At 39.4% G+C, this 19,496-nt stretch overlaps 2 protein-coding genes across 6 annotated transcripts in view; one reads left to right on the top strand and one right to left on the bottom strand.

The window, feature by feature from the left end:
- LOC109433178 (serine/threonine-protein kinase Genghis Khan) overlaps window positions 1-16,876 on the bottom strand; it is a 187,331-nt gene extending 170,455 nt beyond the window's left edge. For 4 of the 5 annotated variants that reach the window (XM_062860822.1, XM_062860824.1, XM_062860825.1 and 1 more), the window contains exon 1: window positions 16,175-16,876. The gene's annotated coding sequence lies outside the window, so the exon portion shown is untranslated. The remainder of the gene's footprint in view (window positions 1-16,174) is intronic. The other variant, XM_062860821.1, reaches the window with a different exon arrangement.
- On the top strand, window positions 9,481-14,475 carry LOC134292088 (uncharacterized). Its single transcript, XM_062860827.1, has 2 exons — window positions 9,481-12,193; window positions 12,638-14,475. The coding sequence occupies exons 1-2, from the start codon at window positions 11,328-11,330 to the stop codon at window positions 12,768-12,770; spliced, it is 999 nt and encodes a 332-aa protein (XP_062716811.1). The 5' UTR covers window positions 9,481-11,327; the 3' UTR covers window positions 12,771-14,475.
- Window positions 16,877-19,496: the final 2,620 nt, after the last annotated feature.

Below are 19,496 nucleotides of genomic sequence, written 5' to 3'. Positions count from 1 at the left end.
CCTCATTTTTTGAAATGTGGTGAAATGTGTTAACTTTACATAGCATTTTCATATACAAAAATCGGTCAATACGTTAAGTTAAAGACATCAAACGTAAATTTAGTTAATTATCTTTGAAATGAGTCAAAAAGAATCAAAACTGAATCATAGATGACGAAGATATGATCAAATCACTTTTCCATGTTTTACGAAAGTGACCCCAAACTTTTGGCTGATACATCATATTGAGGGGTGACCCCAAACTTTTGGTCGATGATATGAAAAGTTGATTTAATTAATAACTTTTTTTCTAGATTTTTTAGCTAAGTTCTGTTAAAAGCAATTGAAAGCTAATAGAAAAAGGGTTATATTACCACTCTCATCTGAAAATTTGGTCGACCCAATTTCCAGCGACACTGCCGTAAGTTTATATTCATTTTTTAGAAAATTTGGCAACTTTGGGTTAAGTTTACATACAAATTTTTTTGAAAAAGTTTCTTTTAAATCATGTTCAAAGTTTCTTTGACTTATTATCTTTTGAATGAAACCTACGGTTTTGAAATCGGACGCGAATTGGCGGAGATATGGGCCTAAAAAAATGACATGTTTTTGACGGGGTGACCCCAAACTTTAGATCGGGAGTGTAGCTGCAAATGTAGTGTAGTGTACACCACTTGTTATTCGCTCGATTTCGGGTAATATTTCTATGCAAATGTGATATATGTTAGTGAAAATTGCCCAAAACTCCTTGTTTGGGCTGTAGCTGTTAGATAGAATGAGTTGTGTCCTTATACAGCTGTTACATAGATCTCCAAGTTATCCAAAACGTCCAGAAGTTTTGAGCTCTGTCTACTGAATACAAATAGTTATGTTTACTTTTAAAATCACTTGAACTTGAAGAATTACATTCAAATAGGGTAAGTGTACCAATTATGGCACTACCTAAGCAAAACTATTTGTATAAAAATAACAAGAAGACCAACGAATGTCACCAAAATGTTGAAAGATAGCTGAGCTAGCATACTTTACAGGAAAAATATAGAAACGGAGCCAAAACTACTTTTAGTATTTATTAAAGCGTGTGCCAATGATAGGAACCCTGTACCAGTTATGGCTACATTTGTTAACTTCGGTTCCTTTTCGCACTATTTGCATGCATTCCTTATGGGATTAGCCATAACTGGTACACTATGGCGAAAAAGGGTGCAAGGAAGCCGAAATTTTAAGGAAAATGATTTATTCCTACCATAATTTGAGCAAAATGTGGAGTTTAAATGAGTGCAACCAAATTTTGTGAACGTGATCTGTTGTCCATATTTTTTTTCTTGTTGATTTACATCGTTAAAGGGTGAAAATCAACTATGGCGAATAATTGGTACTATAACCATAATTGGAGCACTTACCCTATACATATTAAAACGTGAAATGATGTTAGTCATGACCTGGTGATGTTCTAGGCAACTTATAAAAGCTCTGAAGTTGTGATTGTAAGGCCTTTTCCTGTAATAGTATATCAAACTAATGTATGCATGCCAGAACTGATTTCATTAGATCCATATAAATAAATCAGAGTATGAAAGACTAACTGCACATCAATGGCGATACCTTAGGCCATCCAAATCATTCTGGAGTTAAGGCATTCATAACTACACCGGTAGTAACGCATCGGTTGCATTTCAAACTTAGTATAGTGCGTTTTGGTAGTCATAGAAGATCGAACTATTCTGAAGTTGAGAAATATGGTTTGAATTTGAAATGGTGTACCAACGGAAGTGAACAAACATAAGGTTTTGCCCAGAGGGAGCTCTAGGAAGAAAAGAAAAAAAATTTCTGGAGGGGCTTCAAAAAATAATAATTTTGGAGGAATTCCCGTAGGAAATTTTGAAGATTGGAGCAACTCCTGTAAGAATTGCGGAAGGAAAATACAGATCAATCTTAAAAGTAACTCTTGAATTAATTTCAAGAGGTTGTCTTGGTTTAAACCCAGAATGATTTTCTTGATGAATTCAGATTCCGGATCGAATTTCTGAAAGAATCCCCCGAAAAAAATCCAGAACTAATTTAAGAAAGGACACAGGATAATCCGAAAAGAAACTTTTGGAAAAATCCCAGATGTAAGAAACTCTTTCCTCGAAAAAATCTCATCGAATTCCAAGAGATAATCAGGCAGTACAAAAACCTGGAGGAATTTCAGAAGAAACTTCTAAGAACATCCTAAGTTCTGTTCTAAGAAAATTCCAAGTGATTGCACAGGCGAATTCCTTAGGATTCAACAATACAACAAGTTGTTACTCTTAACAACAATTTTTCCCGGTAATCATCTGAAATTCCCGGCATTTTCCCGCTTTTTTACCGGTCGTTTCAAATTCCCGTTTTTTTTCGGGTTTTCCCGTTTTTTCCCGGTTAGGTGGCCACCCTGAATCTGGAAACTTGGATTTCACTCATAATGGACGACCCTTAATCGGACTGGAAAAGGAACAGCAGCCACATATCAGCATTCTCGTGCTCATCATTCTACCCTGGACAGGGTAGAAAAGTGACAGCAGCAAAAAGACAACCAGTTCGATATAGTAGAATTAGAATAAGATACATTCAGGCGCTGTACAAAGTGTGAGTGGAATCACTTACGTACACACTAAGATTCAGATGTTCCAGCTCAGTAATTTTTTCACTGAATTCAGTATTTTTTCCATCTTTTTACTGAGTTTTCAACAGCAGATTAATCTCGGTACACTCGGTAATCGTATTTACCGTTCACCAGTAACGATATTTACCGTGCTTCAGTAACTTTTGACAGTTTCTTAGCTGAGCTCGGTAACTCATGTACAGAATATCCGCAAAATAAACAACCGTGCGTACCGAGTTAAATCTGCTGTTGAGAACTCAGTAAAAAGGTGGGAAAAATACTGAGCTGATCTTAGTGTGTAGGGCCCTAGTTGACAAACGAGCTGTAAATTAGGTTAAGTGGGTAAGAATAAAAAAAGTTATGCGATTCATGTTTAAAGCGTAAATTTTTGTATAAAGCTTCAACTTTACGAGTATGCTTCTTATTCTTCTTGGCTTGACGTTCCAAAAGGAACTTGGCCTGCCTCTCTTTAACTTAATGATCTTTGAGCACTTCCACATTTAATAATTGACGGGCTTTTTTTTGCCTGCCAATGCAATGTATGAATTTGTATATTGTGAAGAAGTCGAGAAAATTTCCCCGACCGGAACGGGAATCGAATCCGCCGCGGCGTTTGGATCGCCGGATTCCAAAGCCTTGCCACTAGGCTAGGTGGAAACCCGAGAATGCTTAGCAATAGTAAGTCGACACTCCTGGTGACTGGTTCAAATATTTCCATAAATTAGAAAATAATAAAGATCACACAGGTATTTTCAGATGAGACACGTTTGGAGTTTACACCGACTTGCAGTTATGTGCAGTGAGGACCCGATTTTATCAGCCCCCGATTTTGTCAGCCTCCGATTTTGTAAGCCTTTTTTAAAGTTTTAAAGTATTTTTCACTCAGCATTACCATTTTATAATCAATATTATTTCAGTTGATGTCTTTTGGCATCATATAAAAATTACGGAATGAACAAATCTCGTGTAACGTTTATGACCGGCCATTTTTTTGCAAGCTATCACATTTATGCCGTTTGAACGCCCAACCAACCAATAGCGTTTTAAATTGCTTAAAGATTTTTTCTCTATCTCTCTTTCTCTACTTGGCGTAACGTTCCAATTAGGACACATCCTGCTCCTCAACTTAGTGTTTTAGAACTTTCTCAATAGGAGGCAATCAGTGAAGTACTAGATTGAAAGTAGTGAGCTGGATTTTTGTATGGTGAGATGTTCAATAGGAAGCAATCAGTGAAGTATTAGATTGAAAGTAGTGAGCTGGATTTTTGTATGGTGAGATGATCAATTCTCCGTTTCTGCAATGAAATGGTGCAAACAGCTTGGGTTATTTGATTTCTTGCCTAATTTGATGCTGTTTGAGCAAAAGTTTGGGTAACTGTGTTGTTGTATTATTTATTTCTTGCAACTTCAACAACACAGTTACCCAAAGTTTTGCTCAAACAGCATCAAATTAAGCAAGAAATCATATAACCCACGCTGTTTGCAGCATTTCTTTGCAGAAACGGAAAATTGATCATCTCACCATACAAAAATCCAGCTCACTACTTTCAATCTAGTACTTCACTGATTGCTTCCTATTCTCCATTTTTGCAATGAATTGGTGCAAACAGCGTGGGTTATATAATTTCTTGGCTAATTTGATGCTGTTTGAGCAAAAGTTTGGGTAACTTTGTTGTTGTATTATGTATTTATTTCATGCAACTTCAACAACACAGTTACTCAAACTTTTGCTCAAACAGCAACAAATTAGTCAAGAAATCATAATACCCACGCTGTTTGAACCATTTCACTGATTGCCTCCTATTATTAACGGAGATCCATCCCCCACTGCCTATTTTGCACATGTATATTGCGTGGTAGTCATGAAGATAGTTTATACACAAGAAAGTTCAGAGCATTACTATAGGACAGATCCGTGAAGTACTAGATTTGTAGTAATGAGCTGAATTTTTGTATGATGAGAAGGTCAATTATCCGTTTCTGCGATAAAACGGTGCAAAAAGCGTGGGTATTGTGATTCCTTGCCTAATTTGGTGCTATTTGAGCAAAACTTTGAGCAACAGTGTTGTTGTTTTCTCCATTTCTTGCAACATAAACAACATAGTTATCCAAAGTTTTGCTCAAAAAGCATCAAATTAGGCAAGGAATCATAATACCCACGCTTTTTGCACCATTTCTTTGCAGAAACGAAGAATAGGACAGATCGGTGAAGTACTAGATTTGTAGTAATGAGCTGAATTTTAGTATGGTGAGAAGGTCAATTCTCCGTTTCTGCAATAAACTGGTGCAAAAAGCGTGGGTATTATGATTCCTTGCCTAATTTGATGCTGTTTGAGCAAAACTTTGGATAACTATGTTGTTTATGTTGCAAGAAATGGAGAAAACAACAACACTGATGCCCAAAGTTTTGCTCAAACAGCATCAAATTAGGCAAGGAATCATAATACCCACGCTTTTTGCACCATTTCATTGCAGAAACGGAGAATTGACCTTCTCACCATACTAAAATTAAGCTCATTACTACAAATCTAGTACTTCACCGATCTGTCCTATAGGAAGCAATCAGTGAAGTACTAGATTGAAAGTAGTGAGCTGGATTTTTGTATGGTGAGATGATCAATTCTCCGTTTCTGCAAAGAAATGCTGCAAACAGCGTGGGTTATATGATTTCTTGCCTAATTTGATGCTGTTTGAGCAAAACTTTGGGTAACTGTGTTGTTGTATTATTTATTTCTTGCAACTTCAACAACACAGTTACCAAAGTTTTGCTCAAACAGCATCAAATTAGGCAAGAAATTATATAACCCACGCTGTTTGCAGCATTTCTTTGCAGAAACGGAGAATTGATCATCTCACCATACAAAAATCCAGCTCACTACTTTCAATCTAGTACTTCACTGATTGCTTCCTGTGGTAGTTTGGTGACAATAATCATAACTGAGTAGGCCACGCCGTTGGTGAAAATTATTATCATTCGATCTGTCAAGCCGGGAAGTACCACATTGGCGACGAGAAGAACCCATTTGCTGAACTCAGAAGCGGAAGTGTGGAGAACCAACAAGAAGACCAACTTGAAGAAGCGGATATTCCACTGGAAACACGGTGGCGATCTATCGGCTACACCTCGTGAAGATCAACGAAAACAAGGAGGAAAACGACAAAAGAACAAGAGAGTGTTTTTCCTGCTGGTTGAAACTGGGTGAACCAGTTGAAGCTTTAGGTAACTATAAGTAGTCTGTTTTCCGACGGATAGCATCTGTTCGGATCAGACATGAGGGAAGTCGAAATATCTCGCCTCGAAAGAGGGAGATGCCGAAACGACGGATGAAAATCCGGCCGTAGACGGCAATAATGTCTCGCCTCAGAGAAGGGAGACGCCAAAGCGGCGGATGGAATTCCGGCCGGGGCTGGCAATAATGTCTCGCCTCAAAGGAGGGGGACGCCAAAGCGGCAGATGAAATTCTGGCCGGGGCTGGCAATAATGTCTCGCCTCAGAGAAGGGAGGCGCCAAAGCGGCGGATGAAATTCCGGCCGGGGCTGGCAATAATGTCTTGCCTCCAAGGAGGGAGACGCAAAAGCAAAAACGTCGGTTGACAATTTAATCGGCTAGGCCGGGAGGTAGAAAATAAGGTTAAACTAGAAGAGGGGAGTGAAAAGTCTAATAAGATATATCTTCACTTATATGATAAACTCGATGATAAAGCAATAGAAATGCTTCTTAAATAGTAAAGATAATTGAATTAGTTATATCTTCCAACACACATGATCGACAGATGTAGTTATTTTTTAAAACAAGTGATGATAAATATTATTTTGAAAGATTTTGATAAACAAATTGCAAAAACAGTGCAACTAGTTATACATACTAGAGATAAAAAAATCCCATTTGACAATTGACAGATGCAGTGCAAACGGTGACAAAAGGAGATGTGGTAGTTTGGTGACAATAATCATAACTGAGTAGGCCACGCCGTTGGTGAAAATTATTATCATTCGATCTTTTTTTTTTTTTTTCCTTCTAAACCATAGGGGGATAATCTGCTCAACAGACACCCTAACAGAAGGTTAGGGTAGTGTAGGTCTGACAGGCCGTCTTCTACAACAAAAGTAAAATCCAGGACTACTCTCTCCTCGTACCCACTAAACCATTCCTATGGTCGCCAAACCCTACGTCTCTCCGGAACCACCAAGAAGGTATTGCTTCAGAGAGGGGCTAGTGCACATCGCACCCACAAGGTTAGCTGCGTAGCCTGCAGCAACGAACATCGATGACTCGCTTTGGAGAGTCCATCACGGTAGCATGCTGGCGCTTAGCCAGTTTCCCGAGTGGTCCTCGCCACTCCCTTTGTCCTCGGAAGGCGGGCAGAGTCAACCCCGCCCGCGCCCTACTGCTGAGCGGACATCAAGAACTGATGCCCACATGCAACCCGATCTGACCTGCCCGCAAAGGAAGGGTATCACTACCCTTCAGGCCCTATCAGATGCATCCGTAGGTTGCTGACGGCAGGGTCTCCACCTGCCCCGACCCTTGCCGGGGACCCCTTTCCAACCGCGGGCTTGGATCCAACCCAGTAGACCGACGCCACGACAGCACCGCTACCGGGACTTCCTCTCCGCGGCCACTTAATCGTTGTAAGGGTCGATCTCGACCGCAGGGCACCGGTATGACCTACGAAGCCGACTCCGAACCCCTGGACCACCTCTTGTACTGCATCTGGACTAGCCATTCTCCGAGTCCACGCGCCACCTCCTCTGTAGCTCCCAGACGATGTGGGTAATAGCCGTTGAAACGGCGTTCCAGCCAAACTCATCCCTACACATCCTCTGGACCAAGTTGTCCGGAGTTGTGTCCTCCCCGCATGTGGCAAGCATGCGGTCACGCATTGTGCGAAAACGCGGGCACACGAACAAAACGTGTTCCGCCGTTTCCTCTAAACCATTGCACACTGGGCATTCGGGAGAATCCGCATGCCCGAAACGGTGTAGATACTGTCGGAAGCAACCATGACCTGTAAGGACCTGTGTCAGGTGGAATGAAACTTCCCCATGGCGCCTATTAATCCAACTATCTACCCTCGGTATCAACCTATAGGTCCACCTTCCTTTGGTGGAACTGTCCCACGCGCGCTGCCATTTGACCATAGAGGCCATCCTGACAGTCCTGCGTATGCCTCTTGTGCCGCGCATTTCGAAGCACTCCATGTCCTCACTGATAAGAATGCTGATAGGCACCATACCAGTAATGACGCAGAGAGCGTCGTGTGACACGGTACGGTACGCGCTCGCAACCCTCAGGCACATAAGCCTGTAAGTACTTTCCAGCTTCCGTCGGTAGCATTTAGTTCTTAGCGCGGTGCCCCACGCCGGGCCGCCATACCTAAGTATGGATGTAGCAACACTAGCCAGAAGCTTGCGCTTACTGGCGTACACCGCAGAGCTATTGGACATCATCCGGGACAGTGCCGCAATAGCTGTGGAGGCTCTTTTACAGGCATAATCGACGTGGCTACCGAAGGTAAGCTTATCGTCGATCATCACGCCCAAGTGTTTGACGGAGCGCTTTGACAGGATAGTACAGTCTCCTACACTGATCTCCGTCTGCTGCTCCGACTTCAGGTTGTTAACAACCGTCACCTCTGTCTTGTGGTGAGCCAGCTCCAGTTTCCTGGACCGCATCCACGCCTCCACAACCTTGATCGAGTGGTTGGTAGTCAACTTTACCTCCTCGATCGTTTCACCGTAGACTTCGAGCGTAATGTCGTCGGCAAATCCGACAATCACCACTCCCACTGGATACTCTAACCTCAACACCTCGTCGTACATGACATTCCATAACACCGGACCCAGGATGGAACCTTGCGGGACTCCTGAGGTTATGTGAAAGCACTTCCGACCCACCTCCGTGTCGTAGACTAGTACACGATTCTGAAAGTAACTTCCGAGAATCTTGTACAGGTACTCCGGTATCCCCAGACGCAAGAGCGCATCGGCAATAGCAGACCAGCTAGCGCTATTAAACGCATTCCTTACATCCAGAGTCACTACCGCGCAAAAGCGAATTCCCCTCCTCTTAGGCTCGAGTGCTTTCTCGGCGGTTTTTGTAACCGACAAGATAGCGTCTACGGTGGACCTCCCCTTCCGGAAGCCGTACTGGTTACTCGAAAGACCATTTTCGCCCTCGGTGAACCGCAACATTCTATTGAGGATGATCTTTTCGAGCACCTTCCCCGCCGTGTCAATCAAGCATATTGGTCTATATGCCGACGGGTCTCCGGGTGGTTTCCCCGCCTTTGGCAATAGTACCAGGCTCTGCCTCTTCCAAGCTTCTGGGAAAACTCCCTCGTCCAGGCATTTCTGCATAGCAGACCTGAACATCTCGGGAGCCTCTGCAATAGCTACTTTTAAGGCCAGGTTCGGAACTCCGTCCGGACCTGGGGCCTTACCTACGCTAAGGGCTATCCCCGCAAGTTCCACATCGGTGACCCTCTCCTCATCGCCAGCCCCAGTCCCCGGCTGTCCTACGAAAGGAGGCCAAGGACTAGGATCATGACGCGGAAAAAGTCCTCCAATGATCCCCTCCAACATCTCTGGAGATTGCTCTGTAGGAGCCATCACACCTCTCGTCTTGGCCATAACGATCCTGTAGGCGTCACCCCACGGGTTCGTATTGGCACTTTGACAGAGACCCTCAAAGCAGGCCTTTTTGCTTGCTCTTATCTCGGTCTTAAGCGCGGCTTTTGCAGCGGCGAACACCACCCGCCGTTCGTTTCGCTCTTCCTCTGATCGTGCTCGCTGAGCAAAAGTTTGGGTAACTGTGTTGTTGAAGTTGCAAGGAATAAATAATACAACAACACAGTTATCCAAACTTTTGCTCAAACAGCATCAAATTAGGCAAGTAATCATATAACCCACGCTGTTTGCACCATTTCATTGCAGAAATGGAGAATCGATCATCTCACCATACAAAAATCCAGCTCACTACTTTCAATCTAGTACTTCACTGATTGCCTCCTATTACAAGTCTAACAAGTTACTTCTTCTTTCCGGCATCTCAGGAGTTTCTCTAGCTTTGATTGTTGGGATTACTCTAGAAATTTATGACGAGATTTATGGTGCAGATTTGCTTGAATAGGACACGTTCGGTGTAGTACTAGAATTGTAGTAATGAGCTGAATTTTTGTATGGTGAGAAGGTGAATTCTCCGTTTCTACAAGGAAATGGTGCAAAAAGCGTGGGTATTATGATTCCTTGTCTAATTTAATGCTATTTGAGCAAAACTTTGGGTAACTGTATTGTTTAAATTGCAAGAAATGGAGACAACAACAACAATGTTGCCCAAAGTTTTGCTCAAGCAGCATCAAATTAGGCAATGAATCATAATACCCACGCTTTTTGCACCATTTCCTTGCAGAAAAGGAGAATTCACCTTCTCACCATACAAAAATTCAGCTCATTACTACAAATCTAGTACTTCCTGATTGCGTCCTATTGCTTCAGGAACTGATTTTGGGTTTTATTCATTAGAGATCCTTTCCTTAGGGCATTCTTCGTGATGGGATTCTTCCAGAAATTCTTTGTGTGATTTCTTCAAGAATTTCTGATTCGTTTCTAGTAGATATTTTTGCTGGTGTTTCTCCATGAGTTCCGCCGGAAATTCTTCCAGAAATTCCATAACGATCCGTTCAGATGTTTCCATATAATATTTTTCCAGGCATTCCTCCTGTGGTTGCTCCAGAAGGCAGTATATCATCAGGCAGTATAGTTCTCAAATCAGCAGCTGTTTAACAGCTCAAGAACATATTTGTACCAAAGCGCTATTTGATTAAAAAAATCCTGATTTTGTTGTCCTTAACCGTTTTAATTTAATGTTTGCATATTGGCTATCTCGGTATGAAGTCGGTCCAATAGGAAGCAATCAGTGAAGTACTAGATTGAAAGTAGTGAGCTGGATTTTTGTATGGTGAGATGATCAATTCTCCGTTTCTGCAAAGAAATGCTGCAAACAGCGTGGGTTATATGATTTCTTGCTTAATTTGATGCTGTTTGAGCAGAACTTTGGGTAACTGTGTTGTTGAAGTTGCAAGAGACGAATTTCGCGCCAACTCGACCAGTGGTTGGCAACACCCTCTCAGAATCGAATGAAACTTGGTGGGCATAAAGACTAGGTTTTTATAAGCAACTTTGCATACTTAAATTTTCGAAAATTTTCAAGAGTAACATTTGAAGAGGGCCTAACTTTTTTTCGAAGAATTTTTTAAAATCGATGTAACTCAAAAATGACAAGACCTATAGAAAAGTGTTGTATGGGGGACTTTTAGAGAATTGTCCAAGCTTTCATGAAAAAATATTTTAAAAATTCTAAATACATTTTTACACGCTAAAAAATATATTTTTAAAATTAAAAGTCAATTTACAGAAAATGCCCACTTTTTTATGTTTTGAAATTTTTTTTCCAAGAAAGTCAATATTGTTGCCTAACTTTCCTGCATACATCACAAGATGGGCACTTTTAAGGAAAAAAAGTTTTTCTAACAAAAACTTTTTCATGTTATTTTTTTTAGCGTGTTGCGCATTAACTCGTACAGGATGTATCAAGAATCCTTATACCCATTTAATAACACTCAATGGGCATTACAACTTTGTTTGATTGTGTGCCTTCTTTTTCTTGGCGTTACATCCCAACTGGAATAGAACCTGTTTCTCAGCTTGTTTTGATATCTGAATGCTTAAAACAGCATTATGTTTGCTGAAATTGTATTATTGTGTGCCTAGAACCAGTGAACTAACATCATTATTAGAAGCGAATGATAAAGAATCGGTTTTATTTCAACAATGGCTAACCACTGATCGATGCAATTTGGAAACTATTACTAAGACTATAGACGAGTTTGTTCCGTATTTTGTAGAAAAAGTTGATAAGCTTATAACTCATGATTTCATTTATAAAGAACAATCCTCATTTTTGCGGGATAAAAAAGATTCTCTTAAACAGGGTGAAGTATTAACAATTTGTGACTTTTCAGAAAATTATTCATTTATCATTCAAAATTCAGCTCAAGGTTACCATTGGAATAATTCTCAAGCTACCATTCACCCCTTTGAAGTGTACTACAGAAAAGAAAATAAGTTGGAAAACTTGAGCTTTATAATAATATCTGAAGTACTTACACACGATACAACAGCAGTTCAGTTATTTATATCAAAACTGCTGGATTTCATTAAACAATCGATTGATTTCTCAAAAATTACTTTCATGTCAGATGGAGCAGCAGCTCATTATAAGAACAAAAAAAAATTTGCCAGTTTGTGCAGTTTTCGGTCCAATTATGGATTGGAAGCAGAATGGCACTTCTTCGCAACTTCACATGGCAAAGACCCATGTGACGCTGTTGGAGGTACTCTCAAGCGAATGGCAAAACGAGCAAGTCTTGCTCGAGATTATGGAAACACAATCACAACTCCTCGAGAACTGTATGACTGGGCAGTTAAACAGTCAGATATACATATAACAAAATTGAATTTCTGCTTTATTTCAAATGAACAATATGCAAAAATGACGCATGAACTTGAAGAACTATACACATACAGGTCGGACTCGATTATCCGGGTGACTCCAAAATTATTTCACCCCGGATAATCGAATTACCCGGATAATCGAGCCATGCTTCTTTTCTTTTATTTTTGATGTTCTTCAATCAAAAACTTTTCGTTAAACATAGAAACTAACATACATAACGTTGTAGTGCCTAAACTCAACGTCTAGTATTATTACAACCATGTTTTTTGAAAATGAAATTTTAGCTGAAAAATGTGAAAAAATAAAAACAATTTTAAATAGGCTAAATCCTACTTACAGGTGTTGTATTTGATGTTTATCATATTTGTTGACATATTGAAATCTAAAAATTTGTAAACAAAGCAAAAACAAACTTTTCCCCGGATAATCGAGCCATTTTTCCCGGATAATCGAGCCCCGGATAATCGGGCCCCCGATTAATTGAACCCCCGGATAATCGAGTCCGACCTGTACAGTCACGTAAAAACAATACCTGGTACACAAAAATTTCATTCATTTGTGCCAATTTCTGAAAATCAAATTGAAGCGAAGAAGTTTTCGAATTCAAAAGATAATCCAAAAAAGTTTACATTGTTTCAGATAGACTAAAGATCTAATATTCAAAAAACGTTACAATAGAATGTATAAAAGAAGAATGTATATATTGTACAAAAGAAAATAATTGAATACACATATACATATGCACATATTTCGTCAATACACAAGCGTTTTCATTGATATAAAACCCTAAAAGCAAATTTGTCTTGAGCCCTTTCCAATATCAAGCACGTTTTCAATGTCAAGCACGTTAAGATATTAAAAAAGTAGTTGAGCCCATTAAGTTTTAATGGATTGTCATTAGGATTCTGGATACATTACTGTACGAGTTAATGCACAACACGCAAAAAAAAAATAAAATGAAAAAGTTTTTTTAGAAATTTTTTTTTTCCTAAAAAGTGCCCATCTTGTGATGTATGGAGGAAAGTTAGGCAACTATATTGTCTTTCTTGGGAAAAAAATTCAAAACATAAAAAAGTGGGCTTTTTTTGTAAATTGACTTTTAATTTTGAAAAGATATTTTTTAGCGTGTAAAACATTTTTTTATATTTTTTAAACATGTTTTCTTGAAAGCTTGAACAATTCCCTAAAAGTCCCCCATACATCACTTTTTTGTACAACTTATCATATTCGAGTTATATTTTTTGTGAAAAAAAAACGGCCAAAGCGCAACACGCTAAAAAAACTAACTTGAAAAAGTTTTTGTTAGAAAAACTTTTTTTCCTTAAAAGTGCCCATCTTGTGATGTATGGAGGAAAGTTAGGCAACAATATTGACTTTCTTGGAAAAAAAATTTCAAAACATAAAAAAGTGGGCATTTTCTGTAAATTGACTTTTAATTTTAAAAATATATTTTTTAGCGTGTAAAAATGTATTTAGAATTTTAAAAATATTTTTTCATGAGAGCTTGGACAATTCTCTAAATGTCACCCATACATCACTTTTTTGTACATCTTATCATATTCGAGTTATTTTTTGTGAAAAAAAAACGGTTAAAGAACTTTGACTCTTTTTAAATGTTAGTCTAGGTTAATTTTGAAAAAACAAAATACGCAAAGTTGCTTGAAAAGGTAAAGTCTTGAAACCTACAAAATTTCATAACATTCTGAGGGGGTGCTGCCAACCCCGAAGACGAGTTGGTGCGAAATTCGTCAAGAAATAAATAATACAACAACACAGTTACCCAAACTGTGATGATCAATAGGACAAATCGGTGAAGTACTACATTTGTAGTAATGAGCTGAATTTTAGTATGGTGAGAAAGTCAATTCTCCGTTTCTGCAATGAAATTATGCAAAAAGCGTGGGTATTATGATTCCTTGCCTAATTTGATGCTGTTTGAGCAAAACTTTGGGTAACAGTGTTGTTGTTTTCTCTATTTCTTGCAACATAAAAAACATAGTTATCCAAAGTTTTGCTCAAACAGCATCAAATTAGGCAAGGAATCATAATACCCACGCTTTTTGCACCATTTCATTGCAGAAACGGAGAATTGACCTTCTCACCATACAAAAATTCAGCTCATTACTACAAATCTAGTACTACACCGAACGTGCCCCATTCTCCATTTCTGCAATGAAATGGTGCAAACAGCTTGGGTTATTTGATTTCTTGCCTAATAGGAAGCAATCAGTGAAGTACTAGATTGAAAGTAGTGAGCTGGATTTTTGTATGGTGAGATGATCAGTTCTCCATTTCTGTAATGAAATGGTCCAAACAGCGTGGGTTATATGATTTCTTGACTAATTTGATGCTATTTGAGCAAAAGTTTGGGTAACTGTGATGTTGTATTATTTATTTCTTGCAATGGGGCACGTTCGGTGTAGTACTAGATTTGTAGTAATGAGCTGAATTTTAGTATGGTGAGAAGGTCAATTCTCCGTTTCTGCAATGAAATGGTGCAAAAAGCGTGAGTATTATGATTCCTTGCCTAATTTTATGCTGGTTGAGCAAAACTTTGGATAACTATGTTGTTTATGTTGCCAGAAATGAAGAAAACAACAACACTGTTGCCCAAAGTTTTGCTCAAACAGCATCAAATTAGGCAAGGAATCATAATACCCACGCTTTTTGCACCATTTCATTGCAGAAACGGAGAATTGACCTTCTCACCATACTAAAATTCAGCTCATTACTACAAATCTAGTACTTCACCGATTTGTCCTATAGGAGGCAATCAGTGAAGTACTAGATTGAAAGTAGTGAGCTGGATTTTTGTATGGTGAGATGATCGATTCTCCATTTCTGCAATGAAAAGGTGCAAACAGCGTGGGTTATATGATTTCTTGACTAATTTGATGCTGGTTGAGCAAAAGTTTGGGTAACTGTGTTGTTGTATTATTTATTTCTTGCAACTTCAACAACACAGTTACCCAAACTTTTGCTCAAACAGCATCAAATTAGTCAAGAAATCATATAACCCACGCTGTTTGCACCTTTTCATTGCAGAAATGGAGAATCGATCATCTCACCATACAAAAATCCAGCTCACTACTTTCTATCTAGTACTTCACTGATTGCCTCCTATTTCAACAACATAGTTACCCAAAGTTTTGCTCAAACAGCATTAAATTAGGCAAGAAACCATATAACCCACGCTGTTTGTACCATTTCATTGCAGAAATGGAGAACTGATCATCTCACCATACAAAAATCCAGCTCACTACTTTCAATCTAGTACTTCACTGATTGCTTCCTATTTGATGCTGTTTGAGCAAAAGTTTGGGTAACTGTGTTGTTGTATTATTTATTTCTTGCAACTTCAACAACACGGTTATCCAAACTTTTGCTCAAACAGCATCAAATAGGAAGCAATCAGTGAAGTACTAGATTGAAAGTAGTGAGCTGGATTTTTGTATGGTGAGATGATCAGTTCTCCATTTCTGCAAAGAAATGCTGCAAACAGCGTGGGTTATATGATTTCTTGCCTAATTTGATGCTGTTTGAGCAAAAGTTTGGGTAACTGTGTTGTTGAATTATTTATTTCTTGCAACTTCAACAACACAGTTACCCAAAGTTTTGCTCAAACAGCATCAAATTAGGCAAGAAATCATATAACCCACGCTGTTTGCAGCATTTCTTTGCAGAAACGGAGAATTGATCATCTCACCATACAAAAATCCAGCTCACTACTTTCAATCTAGTACTTCACTGATTGCTTCCTATTGTAATTGTTGTTTATTAGTTATACTTCGGTCTGTTTACACCGTTTACATTTTCAAAAGGTTCAGGGAGAGAGTTAGGTCAAGTCCTTGAAATAATTAATAATGCTCTTGTAATTATATTATTAATGTTCGCAAGAGAAGTTTATCTTCCAGATTCGTGTTGGGTTTAAGTGCTTTTGAGCGCACGATTTGTGAACTTCATTCATACATAAAAAATATGACACGCATAAGAACTGCATACATAAAATAATTCACATATCTTATTAGACAGTGATCAAAATAAAATCTTACCTTTGCAATCTGCCAGCCGCTAATATCGTATTGTTTCGTAGAGAACACCACACACAGTACCGCAAGCAACACCGTACACTCCAAAGAAAATACTATCCCAAAAATTCTCAATGAATATTCCTTTCTCACACCAACAGAGCAAAAAAGCAGCAGATTCTAACTCTGTCTTTCACTGGCAAGAGATCAATCATTCGCTATGCATATCTCACTCTCCCCAACAATAATCGCCCATCTGCTTTGTCTTTCTTTCCAGCTGAGCTGCTCAAAATAACAACTGCTACACCCACACACATCCAGACATCATCCCGTCCCGAACCCGTCTCAATTTCTCACTCGCGCTTGTTCACTGAGCACTCAGCCAAAACCCGTTGTGATATGCGCTAGCTGCTGTGCGGGTGAGAATGCGAGACGGAGGGATTTTTTCTCGATTTCACTTTGACGATCATTTTTTTGCTTCTTTATTAACTTTTTTCACATTCTTCATGCTCGCAATAAGTGGCAAATCCCGCACAATTTTAAACTTCTACAGCAACAGTGCACTTCAATACAATCCGTTGGTTCGAAAATTCCAAAAGAAAAGTCCAAAAACGACGACGATCTGCAAATTTTTCAGGTCCACAAAACGAAATGGCCCACCTCAAGATTCAGTGAGACCCCACCAGACGCACGAAATCGAAAAACACGCACGCTCCCGACTGTGGCTCGACTACGAATGAGAGAGATTGCGCTCGGCTCGCTCGGGCACAAAGTATTTGCGTTTGTGGTGCGTGCTTGTGTGATTTGCGTCTCACTCGATGTGAAAAGTGAGGTGAGAAGGTGACCAGAGAGTGAGTGATGATCAAGATATCAAAATTTGCGAAAGGTGGCAGAGATATTGTTGTGTGAGTTCAAGAAGCAAAAAAACTGAATCAGGGCGTTTTTTTTATTTTACACGTGTATTTTAATATTATGCAAATTCTACACTTACGGCGCTGACATAGTGCCGCTTCAAAGTGAGAGTGAGAGTGCGCGTCCAAAGGATTTTCGTGGATTTGCTGTTGTTGATATTCTTTTTTGCGGCTTCGCACACGCGCACTCCCACTCTCACGCGTAACTATAACGGCACCCTTAGAAATCAGAGCGTTAATCATGATCAATCATCAATGATAAAGAACATAAAGACGTTGATAAAAGATTATCATTCATATATTGTGGATTTACCGGCCACTTGTTAACCGGTTAAATATTTAAAGACCGTTTGCAATGCTGTTTTATTTTGTATGGCGAGTTTTAAAATTTTTAAAACTCGCCATACAAAATAAAACAACATTGCGAACGGCCGTAGCCGTTACAAAGTAGCCGTTTTCATGTTACAATTCTCCGTTTCTGCAATGAAATGGTTCAAAAAGTGTGGGTATTATGATTCCTTGCCTAATTTGATGCTGTTTGAGCAAAACTTTGGATAACTATGTTGTTTATGTTGCAAGAAATGGAGAAAACAACAACACTGTTGCCCAAAGTTTTGCTCAAACAGCATCAATTTAGGCAAGGAATCATAATACCCACGCTTTTTGCACCATTTCATTGCAGAAACGGAGAATTGACCTTCTCACCATACTAAAATTCAGCTCATTACTACAAATCTAGTACTTCACCGATCTGTCCTATTGGTAAGTACATATTGGATTGCTAGCCATTTTAAGCCTAAATATTGATAAAAGTAACAAAAAATGTCCCGATTTTAACATGCCAAAATACGACCAGGGGCTGATAAAATCGGGTCATCACTGTGGTTGTTTCGCCATTTTCACATGTTGGTCCAGAAAAGTAAAATAATTGTAATTGTTATTTATTAGTTATATTTCGGTCTGTTTACACTTTCAAAAGGTTCAGGGAGAGAGTTAGGTCAAGTCCTTGAAATAATTAATAATGCTCTTGTAATTATATTATTAATGTTCGCAAGAGAAGTTTATCTTCCAGATTCGTGTTGGGTTTAAGTGCTTTTGAGCGCACGATTTGTGAACTTCATTCATACATAAAAAATATGACACGCATAAGAACGAACAAGGTTCTGATGAATATTGAACGTGGTCAACAATTTCTCTCGGATAAACTGGATGACTTCAGTGATCAGATAGTCAAGCTTAAGTCTGAGGTCAGAAAGCTAAAGGCCGAAAACGAACAGCTGAAGGCTGCACTAGCTTCTATCTCAAGCAAAACTCAGACAGTAACTGATGCTGTGCACAAACAGGAAGCCGAGTTAGACTCCCATCGTCGATCTGAGTTGTCATCCAATGCAATAATAATGGGTCTTCCAAGGGTACCGAATGAAAACACTGAGTCTCTTGTCGAGGCAATGTGCCATACCCTAGGGATCATGAATGAGAAGAACTCTATCATCTCATGCACCAGATTGTCAGCAAGTAAAGAGGGTAATAACCTAATACGAGTGAAATTCAATGACGTCCATGCAAAAGAGTGGTTGCTAGCCAGGAAAAAGCAATTTGGCTCTTTAACTGTGTCCATGATCCGGAATGTTCGTTGGCCATCTGGGTGGACTAACAAAGTAATCATTCGAGATGATCTTTCTCCGCTCTCGATTGAAATTTTCAAAGCAATTAAGTTACAACAGCCAAAGCTGAAGTTCCGATACGTATGGCCTGGGAGGAATGGTATAATTTACGTTAAATATGCTGCGAACTCTCAACCGATTAAAGTTCGATCCCGTGCTGATCTTCACAAATTGACCTCAAACATGCAATAGGGGCTATAGTAGAGCTGTTCTAGGATAACAAATAAGATGGAACTGAATAATTTAGCCAAAAATTACCGCATGAACTCCTTTGTCGGTTCCAACGATTCCGTCGGACTGAATATGCTGCAGATCAATATCCGTGGTCTGAATCAACTAGATAAATTCGATTCGCTCCAAATTTTCCTACAAAGCAAAAACATATTGGTGGATGTACTGGTGGTTGGAGAAACGTGCATTAAGAATGGTAGATCACAATTCTACAATATTCCAGGCTTCCAAAGTATTCATTCGTGTCGCAACAACTCCTCTGGTGGTCTAGCTGTTTTCATCAGGAATGGCATAAATTTCGAAATAAAGGATGTAACGCAGGATAATGGTTACCATCACATTGCTGTTAAGATTGTCGGGACTCAAACGCAGGTCATGGTTCATGGGATCTACAGACCGCCCGGTTTCTCTGTGAATCGTTTTGCTTCGCTTATCGAGGACATCGCATCATCGTTAGATACAAGAATACCTTGCTTTCTCCTTGGTGACATGAATTTGGCCGTCAATAACACAGAATCTCGTGGTGTTCAGAAATATCTG

The sequence above is a fragment of the Aedes albopictus genome, chromosome 3, assembly GCF_035046485.1.
Source record: "Aedes albopictus strain Foshan chromosome 3, AalbF5, whole genome shotgun sequence".
Classification (NCBI taxonomy): Eukaryota; Metazoa; Arthropoda; class Insecta; order Diptera; family Culicidae; genus Aedes; species Aedes albopictus.
This window is presented reverse-complemented; position numbering and strand designations above follow the sequence as displayed.